The sequence below is a fragment of the Syngnathus floridae genome, chromosome 21, assembly GCF_059516105.1.
Source record: "Syngnathus floridae isolate MCC-2025c chromosome 21, RoL_Sflo_1.0, whole genome shotgun sequence".
Taxonomy (NCBI): domain Eukaryota; kingdom Metazoa; phylum Chordata; class Actinopteri; order Syngnathiformes; family Syngnathidae; genus Syngnathus; species Syngnathus floridae.
Genome location: NC_142433.1, coordinates 3452577 through 3474999, shown reverse-complemented (window position 1 = coordinate 3474999; position 22423 = coordinate 3452577). Strand labels below are relative to the sequence as shown.

The window sequence follows — 22423 nt, the reverse complement described above, 5'->3', positions numbered from 1 at the left end:
TGTAATATAGCCACCGGGATATCAGGGGATTGGTGAAAAATAAGGATGGGAACAAGGTACCATGATGGGGGACAAAATAAAAACCCTACAGAAAACAATTCCTTATTATACAAAGCACATTGTTGCATAATTAATATTTGAATGTTTGTCTAATTAAAAAAATAAATTGACAAGCTTTAAAATGCATGATGGTAAACATATATATAATCTCCGCAGATTATAATAAAGGTCATAGGTGACGGAAAACCATTTCCATCTGCGAGCTCACACAGATGACATTTATCGATCCGGTATTAAAACTGCTAAAGACGCCGGCGTCAAATCAATACTTTTCAACCACTTTGAAAATTCCTTTTGTGCAAGAAAAGCTCTCATGTGGTTTGATTAATTTCTGACAGTACAGTTGAATGGTTACTGACTTTTTTTTTTTTTTTTTAGATTTGATGTCCTATTAGAATGGTAATGTGACAGCCACTTATTGCTTAACTTGACTTTATTCATGTGTATTTATGACTAACAGCCATCGCTTTCGAGACATTTTAGGATTTTCGACGTAATAGCTTTCTTTCACTCTGCGATTTTGCGATGAATTGACGCAGATTATCATTTGACACTTTGTATTGGCATCATAAATTTGACATTAAGGAGTCATTTGGGGAGTGAAAATGCGACATTAAAAGGCTGAATTATTTCTCTTTTTTTTATTAGACAAGGAAAACATTGGTTTTATATTCCAAATATTAAAAATAAAAATATAATTCCACATTGCATTAAAAATAGAAATTATTCATCCATTCATTCATATTCATTATGGACCCTGCAGGCCTCACTAAATGTCACCATTGGAACTAAAACTCAATTGTAAACCGATCTTGGATTTGCAGCAAATCATCGTTGTGATAACGATAATGATTGTTATTATCATCTCATTTGTGCAGGAACACCTAATTCAGCAAGGGACCCACCTTCCACTGCTAATTGGCATCCCGATGTGGAAACGATGGATTCTAATTTCAATTAATTATCAATTCACAACTGAAATCAACACTTCCGCACGGAATAAATATTTAAAAAAACGACACCCATCCCAGAGTGCTGGACTCTGATCTTTGCAATTTCACTGGAATTGTTTAATCCTCCCACTGCGACATGCTGCTTGACAAGGAAATGTTAATTACCCGTGTACATTAGCCGCATTCTCCTGTTGACTCTTGACTCCAATTTGCACATCAGTGGATTGTGATTTTCAAGCGCCGTAATCTTCTGAAGGCTTTTGGAGGGTGTAGGGAAAAGCAGTTTCCAAACTTGATTCAACCCTGCCGCAGGCTCCGAGTCACAGTGGTACAAGCTAAAGAGGTTTGTTTTTTATTTTTTTTTCTAGGCCATGTTGATCTGTTTTAATATTGCTTCCTGTGCTTGTGAGGAAAAATCCTGGAGATTTAGGTGGGGGGAACAGAGGGCAAAAAATAAAGGATATCAGAGAAGGAAAAAGCGGGGTTGTGTTTACTCAGCAAGAACTAAGTCTTAGAAAAGATATCTAAGGAAGATAAGAGCTGCATGTGATTAGGAAATGCTTAAAAGCAGACTTTTGTTCAAATCGGCCAGGGGACTCTCATATCGGTTCCATCTGCAGTGACCGTCCTTTTTACTACACTCGGAAGCCACCATTGCAAAAAAGGGGGGGGGGCAGTTAATAGCATTATTTACATCTAAGGGTTGCGTGGTTTTTCTTGCGAAACAAAAAAAAGGGCTTGACACGTTTCAGTAGTCACCCCGGCAGGATGTGAAGGTCAAAAGCGTTGTGATGTATAACTGCTGAACTGCCCGTTCAGCATTTATTTATTTTTTTTACGCACCAGCTTCAGCTTCCACGAGCAGAGATAAACATCTTGAAAATGATGGGAGCATCACCTTGACTCCTACGTGTCTATTCATCTGACGCTGGATCTTCAATGTTTTTCCTTCCGTCGCTATAGTAACAAATATATATTACCGAGAGACTTACTTTCCAAATCCAAAACAAAAGCACCAGGCTACTTCCTGTCCGGTTGCCTAGCAACCAACGTCAAACTTACAGTTAACATTTTCTGCCCGACAGAGAGTTGTTTTATCTCCTGACTAAAATTCCATTTAATTCAAAATAAAGCGTTATGCCAGAACATTAATCAAACAGATGGCAAGCGAAGCTGTGGGAGCCAGCAGACCATTCTTAAGTAAATAATTGTCTGAAATATTCACTGTGCTGTCACTCAACTTCGATTAATTAACAACATCTTTGTACAACTTTGTGTAGCGTGTCTACACGCGCATGTGTGTGTGTTACTGTCATTGTTTTCTAACTCTTGAGGCCCTCTAATCATATCACTTCTAATAAAAGAGCTGGAAATTGAGGGTTTTTTTTTTTTTAAAGCTGTTTTTTATTATAGAGGGGGAAAAAAATGGATGATATGTTTATGGGTTGTGCATCCAGATAGCACCTAAGGGATGTGTTACAATAAAGCATTTGATTGACCCCACAATGATAAGTGTCACTATTATAGGCCTCTCGGTGTCACATTTGAGGGACAAATTTTACATATGAGCAACAACACCGTGACTCCCCTTAAAAATCTAATCGTTTAATCCATATGCAATTAAATGCACCACTACCCCACCCCTCCCCTCCCTTTTGATGATTAATAGTTTAGAGTTGCTTATGTAAGCTAAATTTTTGTGCAAAGCAGTTCTGCACCACTGAAATTTAGAGCGGGGGTATTTTAATAAACATGTTGAAGAATAACTCAAACAGTGGGATTATAAATATATCTTCAATCTCAGATCTATAATAAATAATAATAAATATTAAATCATATTACCGGAAAACCTGCAATGCTACAAATGATAAATATAATCCCCCTGCACAACCCAAGGTGAGCAGTAAGACATCTGAACTTTAAAAAAATAAAAAAAATATGAGGGAGTGGGGGTCTGTTTTGTTCAAGGACAGATTCGGACCCTTTGTCTCCTTTCCCAGTCTCCTAATGAATTGGTTTTAGCCTGTTTGGGAGCAAATTATCCTTCCCTCCCCTCCTAATTTTCCAATTTGCTGTGTCATTTATACCTAATTGAGGGCCGCAGAGGGCTGCATTACTCTCACAAATAGGGCGATATAGTTTATTGAAGGTCTGCTTTATACAGAGGAGCTGCTAAAGCAAACATCAATTGTAAGACCATATAGAAGATGGGGATTTTCCCGGGAGGCTTTCTTGCAAAAGAGGCTTTAATTATTTCTCAAAGGCAATGCCTGCCCCGTTGCTACTTGCTACCTAGCACGACTCGTTTTATTGCCTCACTCCTCCTCTTTTCTGTAATGGAGATAATTAATGAGGTGAGAATTCACTTTATTTCATCCCTGCTCTGTCGCCTTGCCTGGAATTTGCATCACATATTCATTGAGCCAAATAAGAAAAGGCTTTTCAATCGGGACGAGTCTTGCGTGAAAAGAATGTGGAGTTTTGCATACATTGCACATCATCTTGATTGGAAAAGTGGTTATTTGCAATGAACACACTTTTCACCTGTTGTGTAGGATGTTAGTCACTGATATTAAATTTAAAGATAAAAAAAATGACAGCTGAACTACCCAAAGAGTGGAAATTTAACGAGATAATAATTAATTTTTGCCAACACTTAATTTAAAACATGTTTATATTCCACAAGAAAAAAAACTATCATGTCCTTTACTGACAAATATTTTTACTATCTTTGTTTTTAGTGTCGCCCAAGGAAAAACTTGTCCCTGCACCATCAGCCAACCTCCTGCTTGGCTTCCTTCAGAGCCTAATTTCCACAGGATTTTTTTAATGGCAGCAGATGTTCTTTTCAATCCCACCTGTCATCAGGGGCCGCCCATCAAAACACCATCAGGACCCTGCTGGCCACCCAACCAACACGTGTCTGGAATGCAACATGTGTGGTTCAGTCTTATTTCCAAATCAGCCCTGCAGTGGGTCGTTTCACCACATCATCATTTTTGGGTCGTCAAGTGGCCTTTTTTTTTTTTTTTTTTTATGCTGACAAACATAGCAAAAGAACAGTGCCAGCCCTTGGTTGTTTCACTATGGATTGAGTGAGAGACAGTGGCAGCAGGCAATGTAAGTACGTGAATAAATCGATTAGGGGAGCACTTGACGGATGGGATTTATAGGCGGCCCCGACGCGATGGAGAATTCATTTCTCCGGGAGAACATGCCCCCACCAGGTTCATCCATCTTGGCAGGAAATTTGGCAGGTTCCCCAGGGTTGGGAGCTCAATTAACCAAAGGGCTCTAGCCATTAGGAGGAGAGAATAGCTTTGTTGAGGAAACCACATTTAATGGCTACAGCGAAAAAAAACAATTGTGAGGATGCAAACTGGAGGAAGATAAGAAGAGGAAGAAGTGGACAAAATGTCTATAAGAACATAACTTACAATAGAGGGGAAGAAAATAATCAAATCCCCCAAAAGATCTGGTAATTGCTGGTACCTGCAGTTCCCTAGATTGACACAGGGTGTCGCTAAATCGCTGTTTAAATGGGAATTGGCGTTAAAGAGCTATGTTGGAAAGTCGTACTGGGTTTTTTTTTTGTTTGTTTTTTTAAATCAAATCCTCTGTAATACATTTAGTTTTGCGGTAATGTTTTAAGATTGGGTTTGAAATATTATAAAATATTACTTTAGATATCACACACAAAAATGGATATTCAATACGAATTTCTTTTGTCACTTTAAATATGTTGAACTTTGTGTTGACAAAAAAAAAAAACTAAATTTTGATAGATGACCACTACAACAAAGTTTCAATTTGGCTATAACGGGTGATTCAGAAAAAAAAATAAAAATATTAAATATTGTTCTCATGTGAAGTACCTGATTTTACTTACTTGCGTGTGATGTGCTCAAATTGAGTTCAAGTATCTTGGTGTGTTCTCCATTTCCAGTATCTCAGGTTCCAGTCCTTCATCCTGCACATCTCCTCAGATGATTTATGTGGAAGCATTGCTCCGTGACCTCAAAGTCCTCCCCATTCATGCAGCACCTGTCACTGCACCACTGCCCACGTGCTTAGTGAAAACTGAGCCATCCGTGCAATATGGCAATTTTCCACCCACCGAGAGAACTAGAATAAAGGATCCGAGCAAAACCGTGACGATTGGGATGTGTGGAGCAGGTGTGCAAAGACTTCACCCAACAAGGGAGTTGAAGTCCATGCACTGCTGATCACAGCATCTGTCGTTGTGGGTGACTTGGAGGTTTTTTTTTTTTTGTAGCGCTGAGTGACAGCAGATGATCAAGTGTTTAAGATGAGTACAGATGGAAGGGGCCAGGATTTGTCTGTTTGGGGCAGAGTTCCAGTCCCATTGCTTGGTAGCATATGCATCAGAAGCAAGCGGAAATAGCATTTGTGCATTCGTCTGCAAGGACCCAAGGTGAGGCTAGGCCCGACCCGTCGCCTCTTCCCAGGTGAAAACCCCTGATGAGCTCTTTAGGCTCCATAACGAGCTTCTAATTGGCAGCTCACTTGTCCTTGAAGGTCAGAGTGCATGTTCCTGTGCCAGCAGAGAGAGAGAGGCTGCCAACTTGCGCCACTCACGAATATCCCTCTGTGCAAACAAAGTCATGAAAGGACAAAGGGAAGTTTGAGCGGAAGTAAAAGTTGATTTCATGTCCCACAAAGACGGTTTAAATCTGAATAGCATGTTTGGACTAGTGGAAAAGGAAATTTTGGACTTTTTCTTTAATGACATATGTGATACCAGAAAAATCTATTGTGTGTGTTTGCAGTCAGTACAGCTTAAAAGGCCAATAAATAATTTGAGTGAAGTATCTAAATCTGCTCTCATAAAGGCATTTATTGTATGAAAGGGCAGTCAGAGCCGAAGCCCTGCAAAAAAATATTAGTCAATGAAGAAATGCTGCTATCTAGTGACTATTTTGCAGCAATACAGTTGACATTCTAATCTAAAGCGCGCTCTCTTGCGACCAATACGGGGTACTGCAACCCCTTACTCTAAATAAAGGCTAAATAAAAACTCCACTAATGTGATGAATCCAATGCCAACTCCTTTTATGTACAAGAGTGTGAAGTAAAAATAACAGACATGGCAGAACACCCAGAGGGATTACAGAAATTAAAGCGAAGACCACTACATAATGTATACAGTATACAAGCTGAACATTTAAAACCCGCATATACAGGCGATTGAACTCTAGGTAATGCGTTGGAAAAAATATTTAAAAATAAAAAAAAAAAAAAAAAAAGGATGAAATCAGGAAGAAAAGGCGAGCGGATAATATGCAATCAAAGTCGTCAAACAAATATTAAAACTATTTCGGAGACGATTGGGTCCGAGCTAGGATTCACACAGTGTTGAGAGACGACTCTGTTGGAGAAAGAGAGAAAAATTTAGGCAAAAAAAAAAAAAGAATTTGGCTCTTGAACCTGCAGTGTTGATATATAATGGGTAGACCTGCAAAAGGCGAATATTCCTCAAGGCGGTTTCGCCCAGCGTGGACAGATCCACTGAATCCACCTGACTAGCCAGCAGCTGAATACTCTAAAAAAAATAAACAACTTGATGTTATTCAGATCCATTTTTTAGGGGGAAATTGAAAGCTACATTTGCCAAGGACTCACCTCTCCATTACCAACTGGGACATTTATAATAATCTCATCGTTGTTGTCAGCGATGGGCGAGCCGTTGACGGAAAAGCTGAAGACTCTCTCCTTGTGGCGAGGAACTCTCAAGCCTGGAGTGTTGGGAAGTCTGAGGTGGAGAAAGTTCAAAAGGTGAGTCATGCATTTGGACCTTTGGTTAAACTAAGCCCGCCACATCTAGCGGTTACCTTGGGTCAAAGCGTGGCGTGATGAGGGGCGTTTTTCCCATCATGGAGGTGTCCAACAGGGACCTGGCGGGAGTCACCGTGGGATTCCTTGATGATCTAAAAATGATGATAACAGCAATACCATCACATAATAAATGGTACTTTTATCTTTATTTGTTGTAATATCATCTCCTACCTTCTGACTGGTCCATTTTGTTGGATGATTGACAGAGCTTTTGCACGTTTTGATGTAGTTGGGGGCTTCTTTGCAGGTCTCCCCTGAATGCAGAAGAAGTGGTTGTGGTAATGACACAATGCATCTCAATCAAAATGAGTTATTACCTTTTTCAAAGTCTTGGGTGCCTTTTCTTCATTTGAAACAGATTTGGCTGCATTCTTCTGCTCCGACGCTGTGTTAGAGACAAGAATGCAGTGGGAAAAAAAGTTATTATTATCATGCCACAGTAGAGTGACAATCATCTCAAACTGCGGATAAACCAGGAAGACATTTGTACAATACTGCACTTACTGAAAATTTCCAACCAAGTCATTTTCCTATAATCAGATGGGAGCTTAATGATAGCCATATTGTAGCTGTTGCGAAGATCCTTCAACAAGTGGAATTCCTTCTCGTGCAGTTGATGAAATCTTGTTTGTACTATTAAAACAATTTTAAACACACAATTAAGAAACATCATTGGACTCAAACATTAAGGAATTTATTTAGGGGATGCTAAAAAACAATGGGGAAGCATTATTATATATATCAAGGTCTCTTTTTCATCACATTATCACATTTTTACCTTCACCATCAAAATCTTCCAGAAATGCGTTGAGTTTAGAGCTGTTGAGTTGTTTTTTCACTTGCTTGGTGGTTCTTTTCCTGGGAGCCATGACTGAATGTAGACAATAAGCAAAAGCAAAATGTTTTGATTATAAGCGTCATTGAAAAATTCATCAAGTATTAGCATAATGCATTAGCTTAGCATGGGAGTTACAAGGTAATTTAAGCCATTTAGGTTCGTCTAATCCTTTACATACATTTAAAGAAATCTAGCATGTTCCGATATTATCTGGGTTGTTTACTCACCGTCTCTTCCCTTTTAAAATGCGATTTATGATTCTCCTTCTTTGAACAGCGGTTTGCAGGATGCAATACAATTTGAAATTCCCGTCGGAAAAGGTTAACACAAAATGCACCAATCAGGGCTTGGTTTCATTACGTCACTTCCCGTCAAGAGGGGACCAATAGGTGTGTGACACGTCATCTGTTTACAGTGCCAAACCGGAAATCGTCGAAAAAGCAACATGGAAATATTCGAAATGAGAACAACATGGTGACTAGCGTGTCTTTTTGAACGCAAAATCGAAATTAATGTGTCTCGATTCAACTATATTTTCAGGGCCGCCCCAAAATGTCGAAACCTGCCCTCCTAACCATCCATCAAGTATTGCGAAAAAGCTTCCATAATCTCGAAAACCACCAAAAGATGTGGACGAGCGTTTTAGCAGAGTGCATCCCTCTGATGGCATCTCTGCAGAACTTAGCAGAGCAATCCAGGGCGCTTTCCAACATCCAGATCTCTAATACGCCTCTTAAAGACTTTCCAGAAGTAGAGGAACTGCTGCGTTTCAAGCTCTTGCAAGCCATGGATACGGTGTTGTGCAAACTCAATGAAAATATGTAAGTGAATATGCATCATTACCAAAACTGCTGTGCAAAGCTCCAGATTTAATGCAATTAAATATAACTTTTTCTTTTAGGGCTTCACTCCACTCACTGAGAGACTCGCTGAGTAACCAGGTCTCAACAGTTGTCCAGTTGTATGAGCAAAACACAGATAGTCTGGATTTGGTCACTGTCACCGAGCGCTCAGCCATCATCCCATCCGTCGTGGACATGCTGGAGTGGCTCCAGGATGCTGAGCGTCACTATCGACGACAGTATCCTCTTTGCTAATGCTTGGATTGGAATTGTATCACACGATCTGTTGCGCCTTTCCTTAAATCATGTGATCAGATTCATAAGGAGGAAGACGCTGCTGCACACACTCAGTTCAGGCAACCTCGAGTTTTTGGGATCTTCTACTAAGAGATGGAAAGACTTGGACTCTCCCACCGAAGAGGATCACATCACAGGTTGATATCAATAATACTGATCAGAACAACCTAATACTAAAAATCATGCTTGTCTTTTTCCAATTTCAGATACACTTTGCAAAGTCTCCTTCTTCATTGGATCTGGTTAAATGGCGGAGAAAAGATGAGACTCTCAAAGGAACAATGCAATGGACAGCTGAAAATAATAATAGGATCCTGTTTTTTCTTTTTTCAAACTTAATACATTTCATAATACAGCTCACAAAAAGGACAAACAGATCCACACTTTAACAAATTGCTTTTATTTCACATTTGGGAATGTTATCAATCAAGGCTTTAGGAAATAACTAGCTAAAACATATAACAAGCCATCATAGAAGACCGAAGATTTTTTGGGGTCTTTGAGGACAAAACAATTTTTTTCCAGTCACTCGTTTTAAAATACAAGGAATGTACAAACCACAAGTTTGAATACAAATAAATACACTGAATATTGACAAATAATTGAATAGCTTCTTTTGTCATTATGCTATTGCTTCTCATTACACATACTCCTTAAGTGGGAGACTTGTAGATGTGATGGTTTTGGGCAGATTAGGTGCAGAAACAGGTGAATTAGCAAAGCTGCGACCCACGTACCCCCTCCGGTACCTCCCCCCCCTCTCCGCCAGGGGGCACGTGCTACTAAGCACAGCTCCGCTAATCATCAAAATAACCGCAGCGGCCCAGCCTAGATAAATAGCCTGGCCGAGCTCTCGTTTATGCATCACGGGTACGTTGGGGTTGTAGAAATCCTGAATGACCGTGTTAGCCGTCCAGGAAACAGGAACAAGAACGCACAAGCCGGTCAGGATGAAAAGAATCCCCCCGGAAAGCGCGATGCCCGCTTTTGCTTGGCGATCATCTCCGGCACAGGTGGTGCACTTCATTCCGCAGCAGGACACGGTGCAGGAGAGCCAGCCCATGAAGATAGCCAAACACATAAGGGCACGTGCAGCTTGGATGTCAGGAGGCAAGGCCAGCAGGGAGTCGTACGTCTTGCATTGCATGTGACCGGTGGTCTGGTAAATGCAGCTCATCCAGATGCCCTCCCACTTGATTTCTGACGTCAAGATGTTGCTGCCGATAAAGGCCGACACTTTCCATTGAGGCAGAGCCGTAACCGCTATCGCCATGATCCAGCCGGTGACGGCGCAAGTGAAGCTGATGAGTTGCATGCCAGTGTTAACCATGATTGAAGTCTTTTGGTCAGAATTCAAATCTTCCAAAGTGTACTTTTTTGCTACCCCAAGCATCCAAGGGAAATGGCTCCCACTTTCTCCTGGTAATTGACATCCATCCGTTGAAAAGGATCACAGTGCCACACACTTTCTCCTCCCTCTCATTCCTTCGCTTGACTCAATGCATTATTGAGTAGGCAATAGCTGTGCAGCCACCTGTGGCAGTCTTTTGATGCCCAATTGAAGTTCAGGAGGTCCAGACTTTACTACAGCTGATTTATCTTTCAGGTTTGACAATGACAATTTGGAGCTTTACCTTGATAGGTCATAGAAATCTGCAGCCAGGCCCTTATTTGGAAAAAAATATCCACATCGTCTTGTGAATAATAAAATATCTTCAAGAAGAAACCGTCAGATTTCCTTTGAAAAACAAAAATCTTCATCCAGTGTTGGCTCTGCGCCGATAACAAGCACTCAGGTTTTCCAAGCCTTGATGAAGCCACTTCAGCTGCTCCACGCTTTTACCCTTCCCCCTTCCTCGAAAGCTAACAAGGTCCAAATCGGTGTGGAGATATCAAGTCGGTTTGAACACCGTGGAGAATGTTCTTCAAATCTGGGGGAGCAATACTGAGCGTGGCCCCATTCGGTAGGTGGGGGGAGTCTGGGGGGGGTCAACAAAGGGAGGGAGATGGATGTTCAGTGGATCAGTTGACACAAAAACAACATGGGGTCCTTTACAAAGGAGATTACGCAGTTTCACCTCATGCCACGTTCCATTTAAAGGAGCAATTATAAAACATAACAGTTGCTTTCACAATAAAAGGATTAACAAGAATTTTGAAATTGATAAAAGCCAGAAGATAAATTGGCTGTATGAAAAAATACCAACGCTGCCATTTGGTTCATACATCCTCAAATTAATTGCAGTGGAATTGTTTAAATGGTAAAATATTGTTTTTTTTTTAATATATAGAAATGCTGTTCTTCTGCATAATGTACATTCAACCTGAATGTGCTAATGAATTAAATATATCATCAAGATCTGTGTTTCGGGTTTCCTTTCTTCTGTAGCTCACCGAGGTAACAGTGGTCATGACAACCAGTTGGGACACAAAGCGGGGGCGGGTTCGAGAGGGGGATGACAATTTGAGTAGGAACTGGATTGGTTTCTTTTTTTTTTTTTTTTTAAAGTGATGTTCATATTGTTGCATATGCAATTTCACCTGACTGCTGGACAGAGAAATTAGTATTTTGTATTTTCAACCTCACTTTGACCTTGTGAGGTCACACAGGATATTCAGTCAATTTCTAAGCCAATACTGCCCTCTAGCGGCAAAGGTCATGCACACAGAGGCCTAAAATTAATATAAAATAATCTGATGACACTGTTACAGGCATAAAATACCAATTTATTACTTTGCACATAAACACAATAATTCCCTGCAGGCTAAAAAAAAAAAAAAAAATAGCTTTTTGTAATAGCAATACAGTGTGAATGGCCAAATACAGAGGAGGTTCTACAACATGCCCCTTCTACTGGTCAAAAAAAAAAAAAAAAAGTGTAGGATAACTTGAATTGAAGCATTCCAATCCTTTGTATTGCTATTAGAGAACACGAGATGACCAAAAAAAAAAATGGAGCAGAGCTAAAACAGCTCCCTCCTTGCCAAAAATAAAAATACACAAAGAACTCTATTAAGATAATTGATATAACAAAGTGATAATGGGAATTTAACAGTTTCTCACCCTCCCCTTTTTTGGGACAGAGTCTTAATTTATAAGAGGTAAAAAGAGGGAACCCTTTTGTGGAGAAAGGAGATAATCTAAAGAGGCTTGGCCACAGGTATGAACCAGGAAGAAGGAGACAAATATGAAGGCTCACTATAACTCGGCAAAAAGAGGAGGGGGGGTATGCTCTTAAATGGACATGATGTATGAATAAAGTACCTCGTTTGAATTTGAACACGACCAAAAGAGCAGACCCCCCCCCCTCGATAAATCTTTGCCGTACAATAGACAAAATTGACATTGTGTGGGAAGATCACAAAAAAATTGAACAGATATTGCTAAACAGTTTCAATAAAGTGATACATTGACACCAAAAAAAGATTTTTTTTAAGCCTTATAAATATGATTCAAAAACCCCCTTCTTTTTTTTTTTAAGTAGAATACTCTGGCATGCAGGCAAGCAAAATCTAGTCAACAAAATGTGTCTAAAATCTATGTAACTATACCACCAAATGTCAAATGCACATCCCCACTGATTGATACAAGCAAATGAAACATGAGGGGGAAAAAAAAAAAAAATACAAGGACAGAAGACAAAAAAAAAATAACAGCTTCGTGTTTCTGCATTTTAAAAGTCAAACTGGGTTCTATTGCTTGATGCTGCCATTTTACAAACAGCACTGCAGTTCATCAGGCTTCATTAAATATTCAATTTGTAAAAACCAGATGAAGAATAAAAGCCTTCCATAGCGCCTCCCTTCCCACAAGTTATTTGCATTCAAAATCCGGACAAGCCTCTCCAATTCCCGGCTTGCCGCCAACGCACACGCCTACAACAGGTAAGTGCTCAAACTCATTCATAATAAACCTGCTGCTTTACGGGTGGTTTATTACAAAAGGGTTTTGACTTTTGAGCTGTACCCCCCTGATGAGGCGTGCGTGTCGACTACCACGCCCATCGCTCTCAGACCGTCCGGAAAATAAAACCCGGGGAGGCGCCACTTGTGCAACTCCGGAAGTGACCGTTTAATGGGCGTTAATAGAAACGAGGGGCAGTGCTCATGCTAACTCATTCGATCCAGTGTTAAAAATGCATGAGAATAAGAAACACACTTGTATAGCAAAGACTTTTAAGAGTAAGAGTGGTATACATCAAATACATACAGAAGAATTGAAACCATTTCAAAATAAAGGAATCTCATTGCCTATCGCAAACCGTTTGAAAATACAACACCCGCCCCAAATCTAGCTCGGCTACAATTACGATCCCTGATTGTCTCCACCTAACTGGTCAACTCTGGAGTGCTACACGGAAGCCCCAATTTCGACACCAAGCTTCAAGTTGAAGACCAACAAAGGAAGCATGAGTTAATCCATCCACATCTTCTCGCCCATTAGCCGCGATGCTACAACAAAATCCCAACTCGTGACCTCCAGTCAACCCCCTGAACTACTCCAAACAATTCACCCGCCCCTCCCCGACTAAAATTTTCAATCACAACAATTACAACATTGACAACCACGATAACACGGTAGCACTAGATTCTAACCAACCGTTTTTTTTAAGATAACCACAAAACATCCTTATATTAAAAATTTACAAATCTGCTTTATTGATTCGTATGTATAAATGCATAAAGGTAATAGAGATCGAGAGTGCCCTCTGTTGCTTGCCTAGTGTCCCGGGTCAGTGCAATGAATTGGTCATCATTTGCAAATGAGACCTTGAAGACGAAAAAAAAACATAACTACTCTATTTTCTGGCCCTAGAAATTACCACCATAAAAAAACAACGTCCAGCAGTGTCATCATAAAATCTTTCCGATAATCAGGTCCAAAGAAAAATCCTATTTGTCACACCGAAGGTGGCGCTGATACGTCTGCTGTGTTTTTACACCTTAAGCCCAAAGCAGAACCCATCCTCAGCCAGACCTCAGATATTGTTCCCTAGATGAAATATCACTATCAAAAAAAATAATAATAATCAACAGTTTGCCCAGCACGTGTGCAAATCCCGCCTATGGTAGTCCGAAATCGAACTTAATTTGAATCTATAAGCGACCCAGGACTGCTAAAAAACTCCTCGTTGAATTCATTTCTCTCAAAGCTGCTCTAGAGATGTAAATATGATTTATATGTACTGTATATTGAATATAAAAAACAACAAATCTGAGGCATTTACAGCAGTTATCTCCTCAATTTCCCTTTACAATTCAGTGGCCTGCCATGAAAGCTTGTGCGCGCACACACACACACACACAAAACATATATTTACACAAACACCGGCTACTCTTCCGCAAGGATGGGAGGAAAGTAGTAATGGGCATGAACACCCAGGTCACCTCGTTTGTAAAAGACTGAAAGAGGAAAAAAGTTAAAACACTCATAAAAAGGAAAAAAAATATAGAATATATATATATTCATTCTCAAAAGGTCAACCCCCACCCCCCGGCCCCTCCCCACTCCATCTCTTCATGTAGAGTTCCCTCCCGATAAAACCCAAGACCTTGTGACAGATTTTGCCCGAGTGGGCTTTGAGGTAAAAGTAGATCAGAGTTCCGCCTAGCTGGGAGAGCCAAAGAGTTTCGTCGCCACCAAACGGTGGCCGAAACACTCCGTTGCTCAGTATCTTAAAAATACGAGTGTAGACATTCAGATAGAAAGAAAAAAAAAAATCAAAATAATGGCTCAATTATGTAGTAGTATGTGTGTGTGGTTTTTTTCTTATTATTTTCCTGTCATATTTTTCCGTGCGCCGGAAAACCCAAATTGCTGGTTAGAATGGCGACCTGACTGGGAAGACTAAGCTTGAGCTTATTTAATTAAAAAGCTACCACGTAGAGAATCCCGTCAAATTGTCGCTTTGGTGCACATTTAGAAAAGAAAAAAAAAAGTGACTGTGATGAGGAAGTACAAAGACGAGGAAAAGACGAGCATATGATAATGGATAAAAATAAAAATACAGACGGGATGCGAGTCCACGTGTGGACGGGCAGATAAGCTCGCTAGTTTAGGCGAAGTACATGGTGTGCTGGGTGTCATAGTGGATCTGAACCGCCTTGGCTAAAGCCTGAGGGTCACGGCCGTTACTCTGGCCTGACACATGGCTTCCCTCAGCACTGCAAATAAAAAAAATAAAAAGTTAAAACACTCATTTCAGACAATTGGATTTTTTTTGTGACCTCACCTGTCATGGTCTTTGTCCACCAGATGGTATCGAGCCCGGAAAGCCACCAGTCTGGCGTAGTAAGCGGGCGCCGGGATGGAGACGGAGCGCGTGCAGCGGACGTAAGTGTGGCACAGCTGGTAGGTGAGAAGCTGCAGTTCGTCGGCCGTGAAACAGTTGTCGTCCCACAGGACGTGGTAGTGGGATGGACGACTGGTACCCTGAGAAACGAAAAGGTGGTCAAGAACATGTCAGTGGAGGAATGACGCAAATGTGCCTCACCTGAATTCCAGCGTGGCTGCACAGATAGAAATCAAACTCGGACGGATGCGTGATGGTGCTGTCCACCGTGGTGCCGGCTGGTACGTTGCCACTCTTCCCAACCTTAAAAAAATGATGGAATTTTTTTTATAAATTATAAATAAATTAAAAACAAAACAATCTTACCCTCTCAGCTTTATCAGAGCAGAAAAGACGAGTGTGATGGCGCTTCTGGACCACAATGTAGGTAATACCCGGCCGGTAGTCCTCCTCCAGACTGATGCACGCCTTCCTGATGGCTATCAACTCCGGCCAAGCAACCTAAAAAAAAAAATATTAACTCCAACGTTTCTGCAAGCCAACATGCAGAATTAAGAACATGGAGCGGACCTGTTTCATCTGGCCTTCAGACACACCGCCGCGATAATAGATGATACGAGTTGGCTTGAAGCGTGTGGACTTATAAAACTGGATCAGTAGCTCTCGCACCATGTTGGTCAGGTCTTGAATGACCTCCTGACTGAAGAGCTGCTCCTAAAGACAGCAGAAATTTGACAAAATTGGCCACCTCAAGACTTTTAACTCAAGACGAACCTGGGACATGTCTTGACGGGACGTCTGGACTCGAACTGTGGCGCAGTAACGGCTCGGGTGGCCATCCATGCTGCCCACCACCGCCGCTATGGATGGTTTCTTGCCGTCACCTGCTGGGGGATGAGTGACATCTGCGCCCAGGAAGATGACGGGCTGCTGGAACACGGACGGCCTGAGAAAGAAAGATGTGTCAGCATGGTGGAGCTTCAAAAACCAAAGCAAGATGTTAAAACCAGAAAATCTCCAGACCTCTGGTGCGGCACCAGGACGTTGTTGATGCCTCCCAGCTTGGCATTGATCTTGAGGCAGAGGTTGGAGAGCGTTTGCGGGGACGTCTTGACCACATTCTTCACCTGAACACACTGGGTGGCCATTCCGAGGAGAGTGTCCCCCACACGCTTCACCTCAGCTGCGGGGAAGAATCGAGATTATTTTCTTTTTACCTCATCTATAAAACATCTGGAAAAAAATGGTGCTTACCATAGACGGGTGTTTTTCCAGGCAGGATGACAACAATGAGCTGCAGCCCCACGTAGGACATCTTGAGGTGTTTAAACATGGGCTCCACACTGTCCGCCCCTTGGGCGTATTTACAGAAACATGGCTGACCCTGAATGGGCATCCCGGCATCCTTTGAGATCTTACGCAATTGGTCAGTGAAGCTCCTAGGGAAACAAAAGCCCGGCTCGTTAGCCGTCCGAGCCTGAGGCGTGTCAATCCCGTTGATACTCACTTGAGCAGATCTTCTCTGCATTGTTTCTGCGGCGCGAAGCAAGCCACAGCCCAGACCTTGATCTCGATCCCGGCGTAGAATTGCTTTCCTCTCATATCCCACACGCCCTGATTGGGCGTGGCCACCGTTTTATTCTGCGGAGAGAGTCCCTAACCTCTTAGTCAACCCACCGCTTGGATGAGCTGATACTCATCAATTCACAAGCAATGCAAAAAAAAAAGATGGCTGTAAATCCAAATCAGAAAGAAGCTTTCTACTTGGTTAACAAGCTTTACCAAAGACTATTAAGAGCCTAGTCAGCTCCTTAGTAAATGAGCCAAGTAGTTAATTGTGGCCATTTAGCAGCAAGTGTTTCCCAATGTTTTTTTTTCCATTCATCACAAATTATATCATTGATAAAAACTAAATGATTGATAAGCAGGACTTAAACGTGCCGATTAAAATCGAGACAGCTCATCCAATAAATGAAAAGATTTAACAGTACACATTTAAAAGGTATTCACCGGAAGCCGATTAGACTTGCTATCAATCGAGAGGTGTCGTGCAGAACAAAATAAGAAAAGCATCCAAACACTAAGAGTGCAAATTATAATTTTGTGCCAACAGAATTGCAGGGAGTTTGATTTCTTGAAAGGTCGCCAAATTGCCCCCTTCAATGAGTGTTTAAAGGATTTTACTGCTGGACGCTTGATTGTGTTGGGTGATAAACAAGTCTCATTGACATCCTGGTAGCACCTCACCCCCCCCTCTCTCGATTCAGCCTTCCTCACCATTTTTAAACAAAATATCTACTCCAGTGTTCAAACAGAGATGCAAATGTGTGATTTCCTCAGCGGTCAGCATAAAAATATTTACAGCCAATTTTGAGCGTCGGTCATATAATTTGCCGAGTTCTCTCCGGATGGCTGAATTGAGATTAAGTGGGCGACTCAGCAGTCTTTCATGATTAGACCAGTAAACACAAACATGACATATGCAAATTTCATTTTTTTTTAAACCATACAATTGAATGCACTCCATAATAAATGAATATGGACCGCGAATGCCGCCAACTGTTCCAGTTTCTCTCATTGCCCTTTTGGAAAATTAATTAGTATCGAGGATCTGCACACTGAGACTGCTGAGATGCTCCACAGAACGCAGGGCTAGTTCCAGGTCGAGTTCCTTTAAATTTAATTTGATACAGCATTTTGAATTAATAAAGGAGAATTTCAGAAATCGTTGTAGAAGACTACTGCAAACCTGGAGAGAAAAGCCCGTCGTTCCAACATTCACTCAGATACCCCCCCCAAACTATTTAATACTGGTAACCTGGATCGGTACTCACCCTGCCACAGTCCCTCCCTGTATCTGTACTCACCCGGCCCCCATACTGTAGCATGGGCGCGGGGAGCACACGTCCGGTCACCTCGGTCATGTCATTATGAACCACAATGCCAAATTCCTTCAGGTACGGGTCCGGACCCCCGACCATGCTGTTGCTTTTGACCTGGAAGGAAATTCCAAGTTGAGATCTTTTGAGATGAGCCAAGAGAGATCTTCCCTTACCAGTCTGCTGATCTCTTCTTGTCTATCAGGGGCGGAGCGAGCGGTAGCTTTGATCATGGTGGACGTCTGGTTGTCTGTGAGTTTCTTGATACAGCGTTGTCCGGCTACAATGTTGCAGACCTACCAAAAAGGGGGAGGAGTCAGAAGATGCACTATGATCTTTTGAGTGTGTCCTTCTCACCTCCAATGGCAGGTAAGTGTGCTTCTGTTCCTGTCCTACTTGCAGACAGGGCAAATGAGGATACTTGAGTTGCAGATTGTACTTCTGCTTAAAATACTGGGCGACGGTGCACTCCATTGCCTGGCCATTCTCCAGCTGTAAGGGGAACCTGTCGAGAAAAAGGTGGATGGACTCAAATTTGAAAAAAATATTTAAATGCATGCAACTGGAGGTTTTTAATGGACTTACGTTTGGTGGCTAGCCGGTCGGCGGGTGACGTTGCACACGCGGTACTTCCTCTTCATCTGGCCACAGTGTGTGACCTCCACTTTCAATCCTGTCAAAGCGCAAGGAAAAAAAACTGACGCAAGGTTCAATTTCCTGCATTGTTTTCTTTTACAAATATATTTTCAGAGTCTTTATTTGGCCAAACCTCACCTCTAATTTCCTTGGTAAATTTGACACGCTGCGAATCAGTCAGGGGTTTGGTTTGTTCGTTGATGTTCTGGATATCTAAAACTTCGCACATGAACTCGATAACCGGCTGGGCACGGTAGAAAGCAGTGGCCGACACTGTATGGGTTAAAATAAAAATTATTTCAGCACGAGTAACCTGGGAGGTTCAACAAAGCCTTACCGTCGATGTTGAGCATCATGTTCCACATGGCGGGACGGACGGACTGATGGAAACCGAACCATACTTCCCTGCCTCCACCTAAAGGATGGTAGTAGCCCTCAGGAGGAGAAAAGAAGGAACGCCCCACTGGAGTGTATCTATGGAAACAGACACCGAGATAGTAAGGAACACGTAATAAAACAATATAAATTCATAAATAAAGACCTCATGGAAGGGAGGTGCCGCGTGATGACATCCAGAGCCTGAACGGAGTCCTCCGGGACTTCGTTCAGGTGTCCGGACAACGCTTCGAGGAGCATCTGAAGGCTGACCACAGACACCCACTGCAAGGAAACCTTGAAGGTTTGATCTTTGCCTTCGCCAGGTAGGGTCACCTCCAAATCCACCTGATGGAGAAAATGAGATTGTGTGCCTTCAGGAAATGGATGGAGAGTCGAGTGGAATACTAACCCTGTCCCTTCCTATCGGCAGTGGGTGCGCTGTGTACATGTTCCTCTTCCCATCATAGCCAGGTTGTCGATCTCCAAAAATTTGCATTTTGAAGTGCCGCACCATGGTGTCCACCACCTCCCTGGAAAGCGAGAAAATGGTTAAAAAAATAAAATTCCCCAAAATTAAAATGCAATCTACCTGTTGACCCTCCGTGGCCGTTTCTCAGGCTTGATGTCAATATCATAATGATAGACATCAATCTTGGGAATCTGCACTTGGAAGTGGTTGGCCAGGAGACGGATGGGTTTCCCCACCGTGCCAAGGCCGGGACGCCGCGGAGGCTGGAACAGAGAGGTAGGAGCAGGCGGGCCTGGAGAAAGGAAGAAATCATCATGACCCAGATTGCCAAATCATTCCACAACAGATGATTGATCCAGAACTCCGCCCCCCCTGACTGAGAGTCCAAGAGGGGCCAGCGAAACAATGACCTCCAATTATCATCTGGCCCACCCCGGCTCCACCCAGACATACGAGGGCATCCGACCCAAACAAAGCTTCCCTCGTCCAGACAGTAGCGACGCCATATGGGAGGGGTGATCTTCCGAGTTTGGGATTACCGTTACATTTGCTACGAGGCGCAAATCGGTCAACATTTCATCACCATGTTTATCTTCCTATGAATTCATTGGACATCCATGAGACATTCAGCGTCATCAACTTTGGGGGTATTGAAGGAGCATCGGGGGGGGAGGGGGTTCTTAATGCTTTTGTCAACTGACAGCTAAAGGACTAAAAGGGGGGGGTCCTGGTGAACTCCGGCCACACGCTCCAGTTAACAAGTGAGGCGCGAGAGCACAGACAATCGGGGACCCCAATGCTTCACCGGATTTGCCCCTATCAAGAGTGGGGCCCCCCAAACGACCCCCCCCTCCCGACAAGTAAACACTCTTCCAGCCTCGTAGCAGTAGTTTGATTGCTGCTTTGCTATTGTTAGCATTGTAAGACTGTCAGCATGTGACTCACCCTTGACAATGCATGCCGCATTTATTTCCAGTGTCTTGTTGTAACACTTAGAATGAAACAGGGTTTTTTTAATTTAATTAAAAAAAAAAAATAAAAAAACACCAACCTCCTGCTACTTGCAAAAGCTCAAACAGTACAGTTTGGGAAAACACTTGATTTTGTTCACCCGTTTAAATTTGCTGATTTTTATGTATCCTTGGTAACCACAGCGTGATCATGCAGACGGACAGCTGGGTCTGTACCCAGCATGTGGATGATGGTCGGTTCCGGTGATGACTCAGAGTCTGACCAGAACTAAGCGGTCTGTGCACGGACGCCCACACCTGCAAATACCTGGTTAAGCAACTGCAGGGATTACATTTTTTGGAGGGGGTTTTCTTTGCTTGCACGTCTTAGGAAAATATTTACAGGTATGCTGCTTTATTCTCTTCTCCCATTGTAGCAATCTTGAAAATCACACCACGTCTTTGTGGTTTGATAAAAAGCAATACAGAGCAGTTCTTCCGTTCCAGTAGATGTGCCGTGCTCATTTGTGCAAATTGATCGTCCGCTTCGATTGCATTCTGCAAGTTTGCAACAATTTGATTAAAATGGAGTCCAAAATCTGCATAATAGTCAAATCTACAATAAAGCTTCCATAGTGTGGACACTCCACACCTGTGGAGACGAATTCATTTTCATTCCACATAACCAGCACTTGCTAACAAATGTACAATTTCCACTGCATTAGTGTAACGCCAGCCCTCCCTTTACTTGCTTTTATGATCAAATTTAGAAAACCTCGCTATGCTTTTCAACAAAGCAAACGAGAGGAAGGATGTGTTGTATTTGTGCAAGGAGGAAAGAAAACATTAGCGGCTCGCAATTGTTATCGCCTTGCGTTAAAGGTGCACGCTTCCTTGAAGCAACTGCACAGTCGGGAAGTGGCTTTGTTATCATCTAGCAGATGAGAAATTTGGAGCATGCCTGCAGTCGTGCGATGGTGGAAAGCGCCGTCCGTCGGTCCGTCCATCCCCGCTGTGTCCTCCTCACATGCGCATGGCAGAGAAGCCCGACGCAATAACACGGCCGATCGTTTACTGGTTGTACGTTCCCCTTTTTTAACCAGATCTCGAGCGAAGAAAAGCACGCTGTCCCGATGGTTCCAAAATAAAACGGGGCTAATTCTAAGGGGGCATGATTTGCTTGGAAATCGATATGATGGCCTGTTGTCAGGGTTTAAAAACATCGTGCTTTTGATCGATTTGAAGAAACGTGTCGTGTAAACACACTACGACGCGGAAGGGAGGGAGGAAGGAAGGTCCTAGTTAAATCCCCACACACAATACCAGCTCCGACACGACGAGCCGTGCGTGCCTCACATAAATAAAAGCACACGGGCACGTCCGCACAACACACACACTGCACACACATTCGACGTTCGAGTCCAAAAATTCACCCGACGTGAATAATGTCACGCTGAGAAACACATGGGGTGGATCTGCGTTTGTTTTCCGTCGGTGCTTCGAGGCCTCGTTGCAGCCGCGGCCCCCAGTGAAGCTGCCCACCTGCGCACACGAGTTGCAACGCGGCTCTCCCCGCTTCACCATAGCCTCGTATTTGTCTTATTTCTTACCGGGTCCGAGCGCTTCCATTGCCGAGGCCTCTCTCTCCGACTCTGTCCCGGCCTGGCGGCTCCGTACCGACGCTGAAATTGGGGGCGGTATCGCGAAGCTTAAAGTGGCTAATTTAAGAAAAAGGGAATAAAAGACAGCGAGGAGTGCTGTTGACTGGGCTGGCTGACCCGAACTACTGATACTGCCGCTTCTGGCGCTGGGGATTTGTAACAGCGCATGCGTGAGTGGGAGGCAATCGGTTGGGAGATGCGCATGCGCGCGCGAGTTCATCAAGCGCTCATCGATAACACCAATCCATTGATTCATTATTTTAGAGAACGATTTTGATTCATAAGCCACAACATAAAGCGAATATCTTGAC

General features: G+C 42.7%; 4 protein-coding genes across 6 annotated transcripts; 1 reads left to right on the top strand and 3 right to left on the bottom strand.

The window, feature by feature from the left end:
- Positions 1-6062: 6062 nt before the first annotated feature.
- Positions 6063-8072, bottom strand: cdca8 (cell division cycle associated 8). Its single transcript, XM_088364754.1, has 9 exons — positions 7935-8072; positions 7648-7740; positions 7374-7502; positions 7187-7254; positions 7041-7123; positions 6866-6961; positions 6657-6786; positions 6490-6576; positions 6063-6402 (listed from the first exon to the last, which is right to left on the bottom strand). Exons 2-9 carry the CDS (start codon positions 7736-7738, stop codon positions 6373-6375), a joined length of 714 nt encoding a protein of 237 aa, XP_088220880.1. The 5' UTR covers positions 7739-7740; positions 7935-8072; the 3' UTR covers positions 6063-6372.
- Positions 8073-8120: 48 nt separating this feature from the next.
- On the top strand, positions 8121-9448 carry airim (AFG2 interacting ribosome maturation factor). The gene is made up of 4 exons (XM_088364755.1): positions 8121-8528; positions 8609-8788; positions 8865-8983; positions 9053-9448. Exons 1-4 carry the CDS (start codon positions 8260-8262, stop codon positions 9091-9093), a joined length of 609 nt encoding a protein of 202 aa, XP_088220881.1. The 5' UTR covers positions 8121-8259; the 3' UTR covers positions 9094-9448.
- Positions 8987-11420, bottom strand: cldn35 (claudin 35). Its single transcript, XM_088364753.1, has one exon. The coding sequence runs from the start codon at positions 10237-10239 to the stop codon at positions 9487-9489; it is 753 nt and encodes a 250-aa protein (XP_088220879.1). The 5' UTR covers positions 10240-11420; the 3' UTR covers positions 8987-9486.
- Positions 11421-11552: 132 nt separating this feature from the next.
- Positions 11553-22266, bottom strand: ago4 (argonaute RISC component 4). Of its 3 annotated transcripts, none has more exons than XM_088364750.1 (19): positions 22062-22266; positions 19622-19793; positions 19442-19562; positions 19196-19377; positions 18992-19128; positions 18793-18927; positions 18604-18715; positions 18376-18523; positions 18195-18314; positions 17974-18135; positions 16647-16795; positions 16394-16578; positions 16163-16322; positions 15914-16085; positions 15710-15853; positions 15506-15640; positions 15341-15442; positions 15080-15279; positions 11553-15011 (listed from the first exon to the last, which is right to left on the bottom strand). In XM_088364750.1, the coding sequence occupies exons 1-19, from the start codon at positions 22078-22080 to the stop codon at positions 14903-14905; spliced, it is 2664 nt and encodes an 887-aa protein (XP_088220876.1). In that variant the 5' UTR covers positions 22081-22266; the 3' UTR covers positions 11553-14902. The 3 variants fall into 3 exon arrangements, with proteins under 3 accessions (XP_088220876.1, XP_088220877.1, XP_088220878.1); XM_088364751.1 differs by having other exon boundaries at positions 18604-18691; XM_088364752.1 differs by having other exon boundaries at positions 16647-16780; positions 18604-18691.
- Positions 22267-22423: the final 157 nt, after the last annotated feature.

Coding starts and splice junctions, on each gene's coding strand:
- ago4 (XM_088364750.1), bottom strand. Junction 19,129..19,195: donor CGGCACCTCCCTTCCATGAG/GTCTTTATTTAT, acceptor CTGTTTCCATAG/ATACACTCCAGTGGGGCGTT. Junction 16,579..16,646: donor TGCAGAGAAGATCTGCTCAA/GTGAGTATCAAC, acceptor TTGTTTCCCTAG/GAGCTTCACTGACCAATTGC.
- airim (XM_088364755.1), top strand. CDS start 8,260: ATGTCGAAACCTGCCCTCCTAACCATCCATCAAGTATTGCGAAAAAGC. Junction 8,529..8,608: donor TGCAAACTCAATGAAAATAT/GTAAGTGAATAT, acceptor TTTTTCTTTTAG/GGCTTCACTCCACTCACTGA. Junction 8,789..8,864: donor GAGCGTCACTATCGACGACA/GTATCCTCTTTG, acceptor TCATGTGATCAG/ATTCATAAGGAGGAAGACGC.
- cldn35 (XM_088364753.1), bottom strand. CDS start 10,239: ATGCTTGGGGTAGCAAAAAAGTACACTTTGGAAGATTTGAATTCTGAC.
- cdca8 (XM_088364754.1), bottom strand. CDS start 7,738: ATGGCTCCCAGGAAAAGAACCACCAAGCAAGTGAAAAAACAACTCAAC. Junction 7,124..7,186: donor CACCCAAGACTTTGAAAAAG/GTAATAACTCAT, acceptor TTCTGCATTCAG/GGGAGACCTGCAAAGAAGCC. Junction 6,787..6,865: donor ACGCCACGCTTTGACCCAAG/GTAACCGCTAGA, acceptor TCTCCACCTCAG/ACTTCCCAACACTCCAGGCT.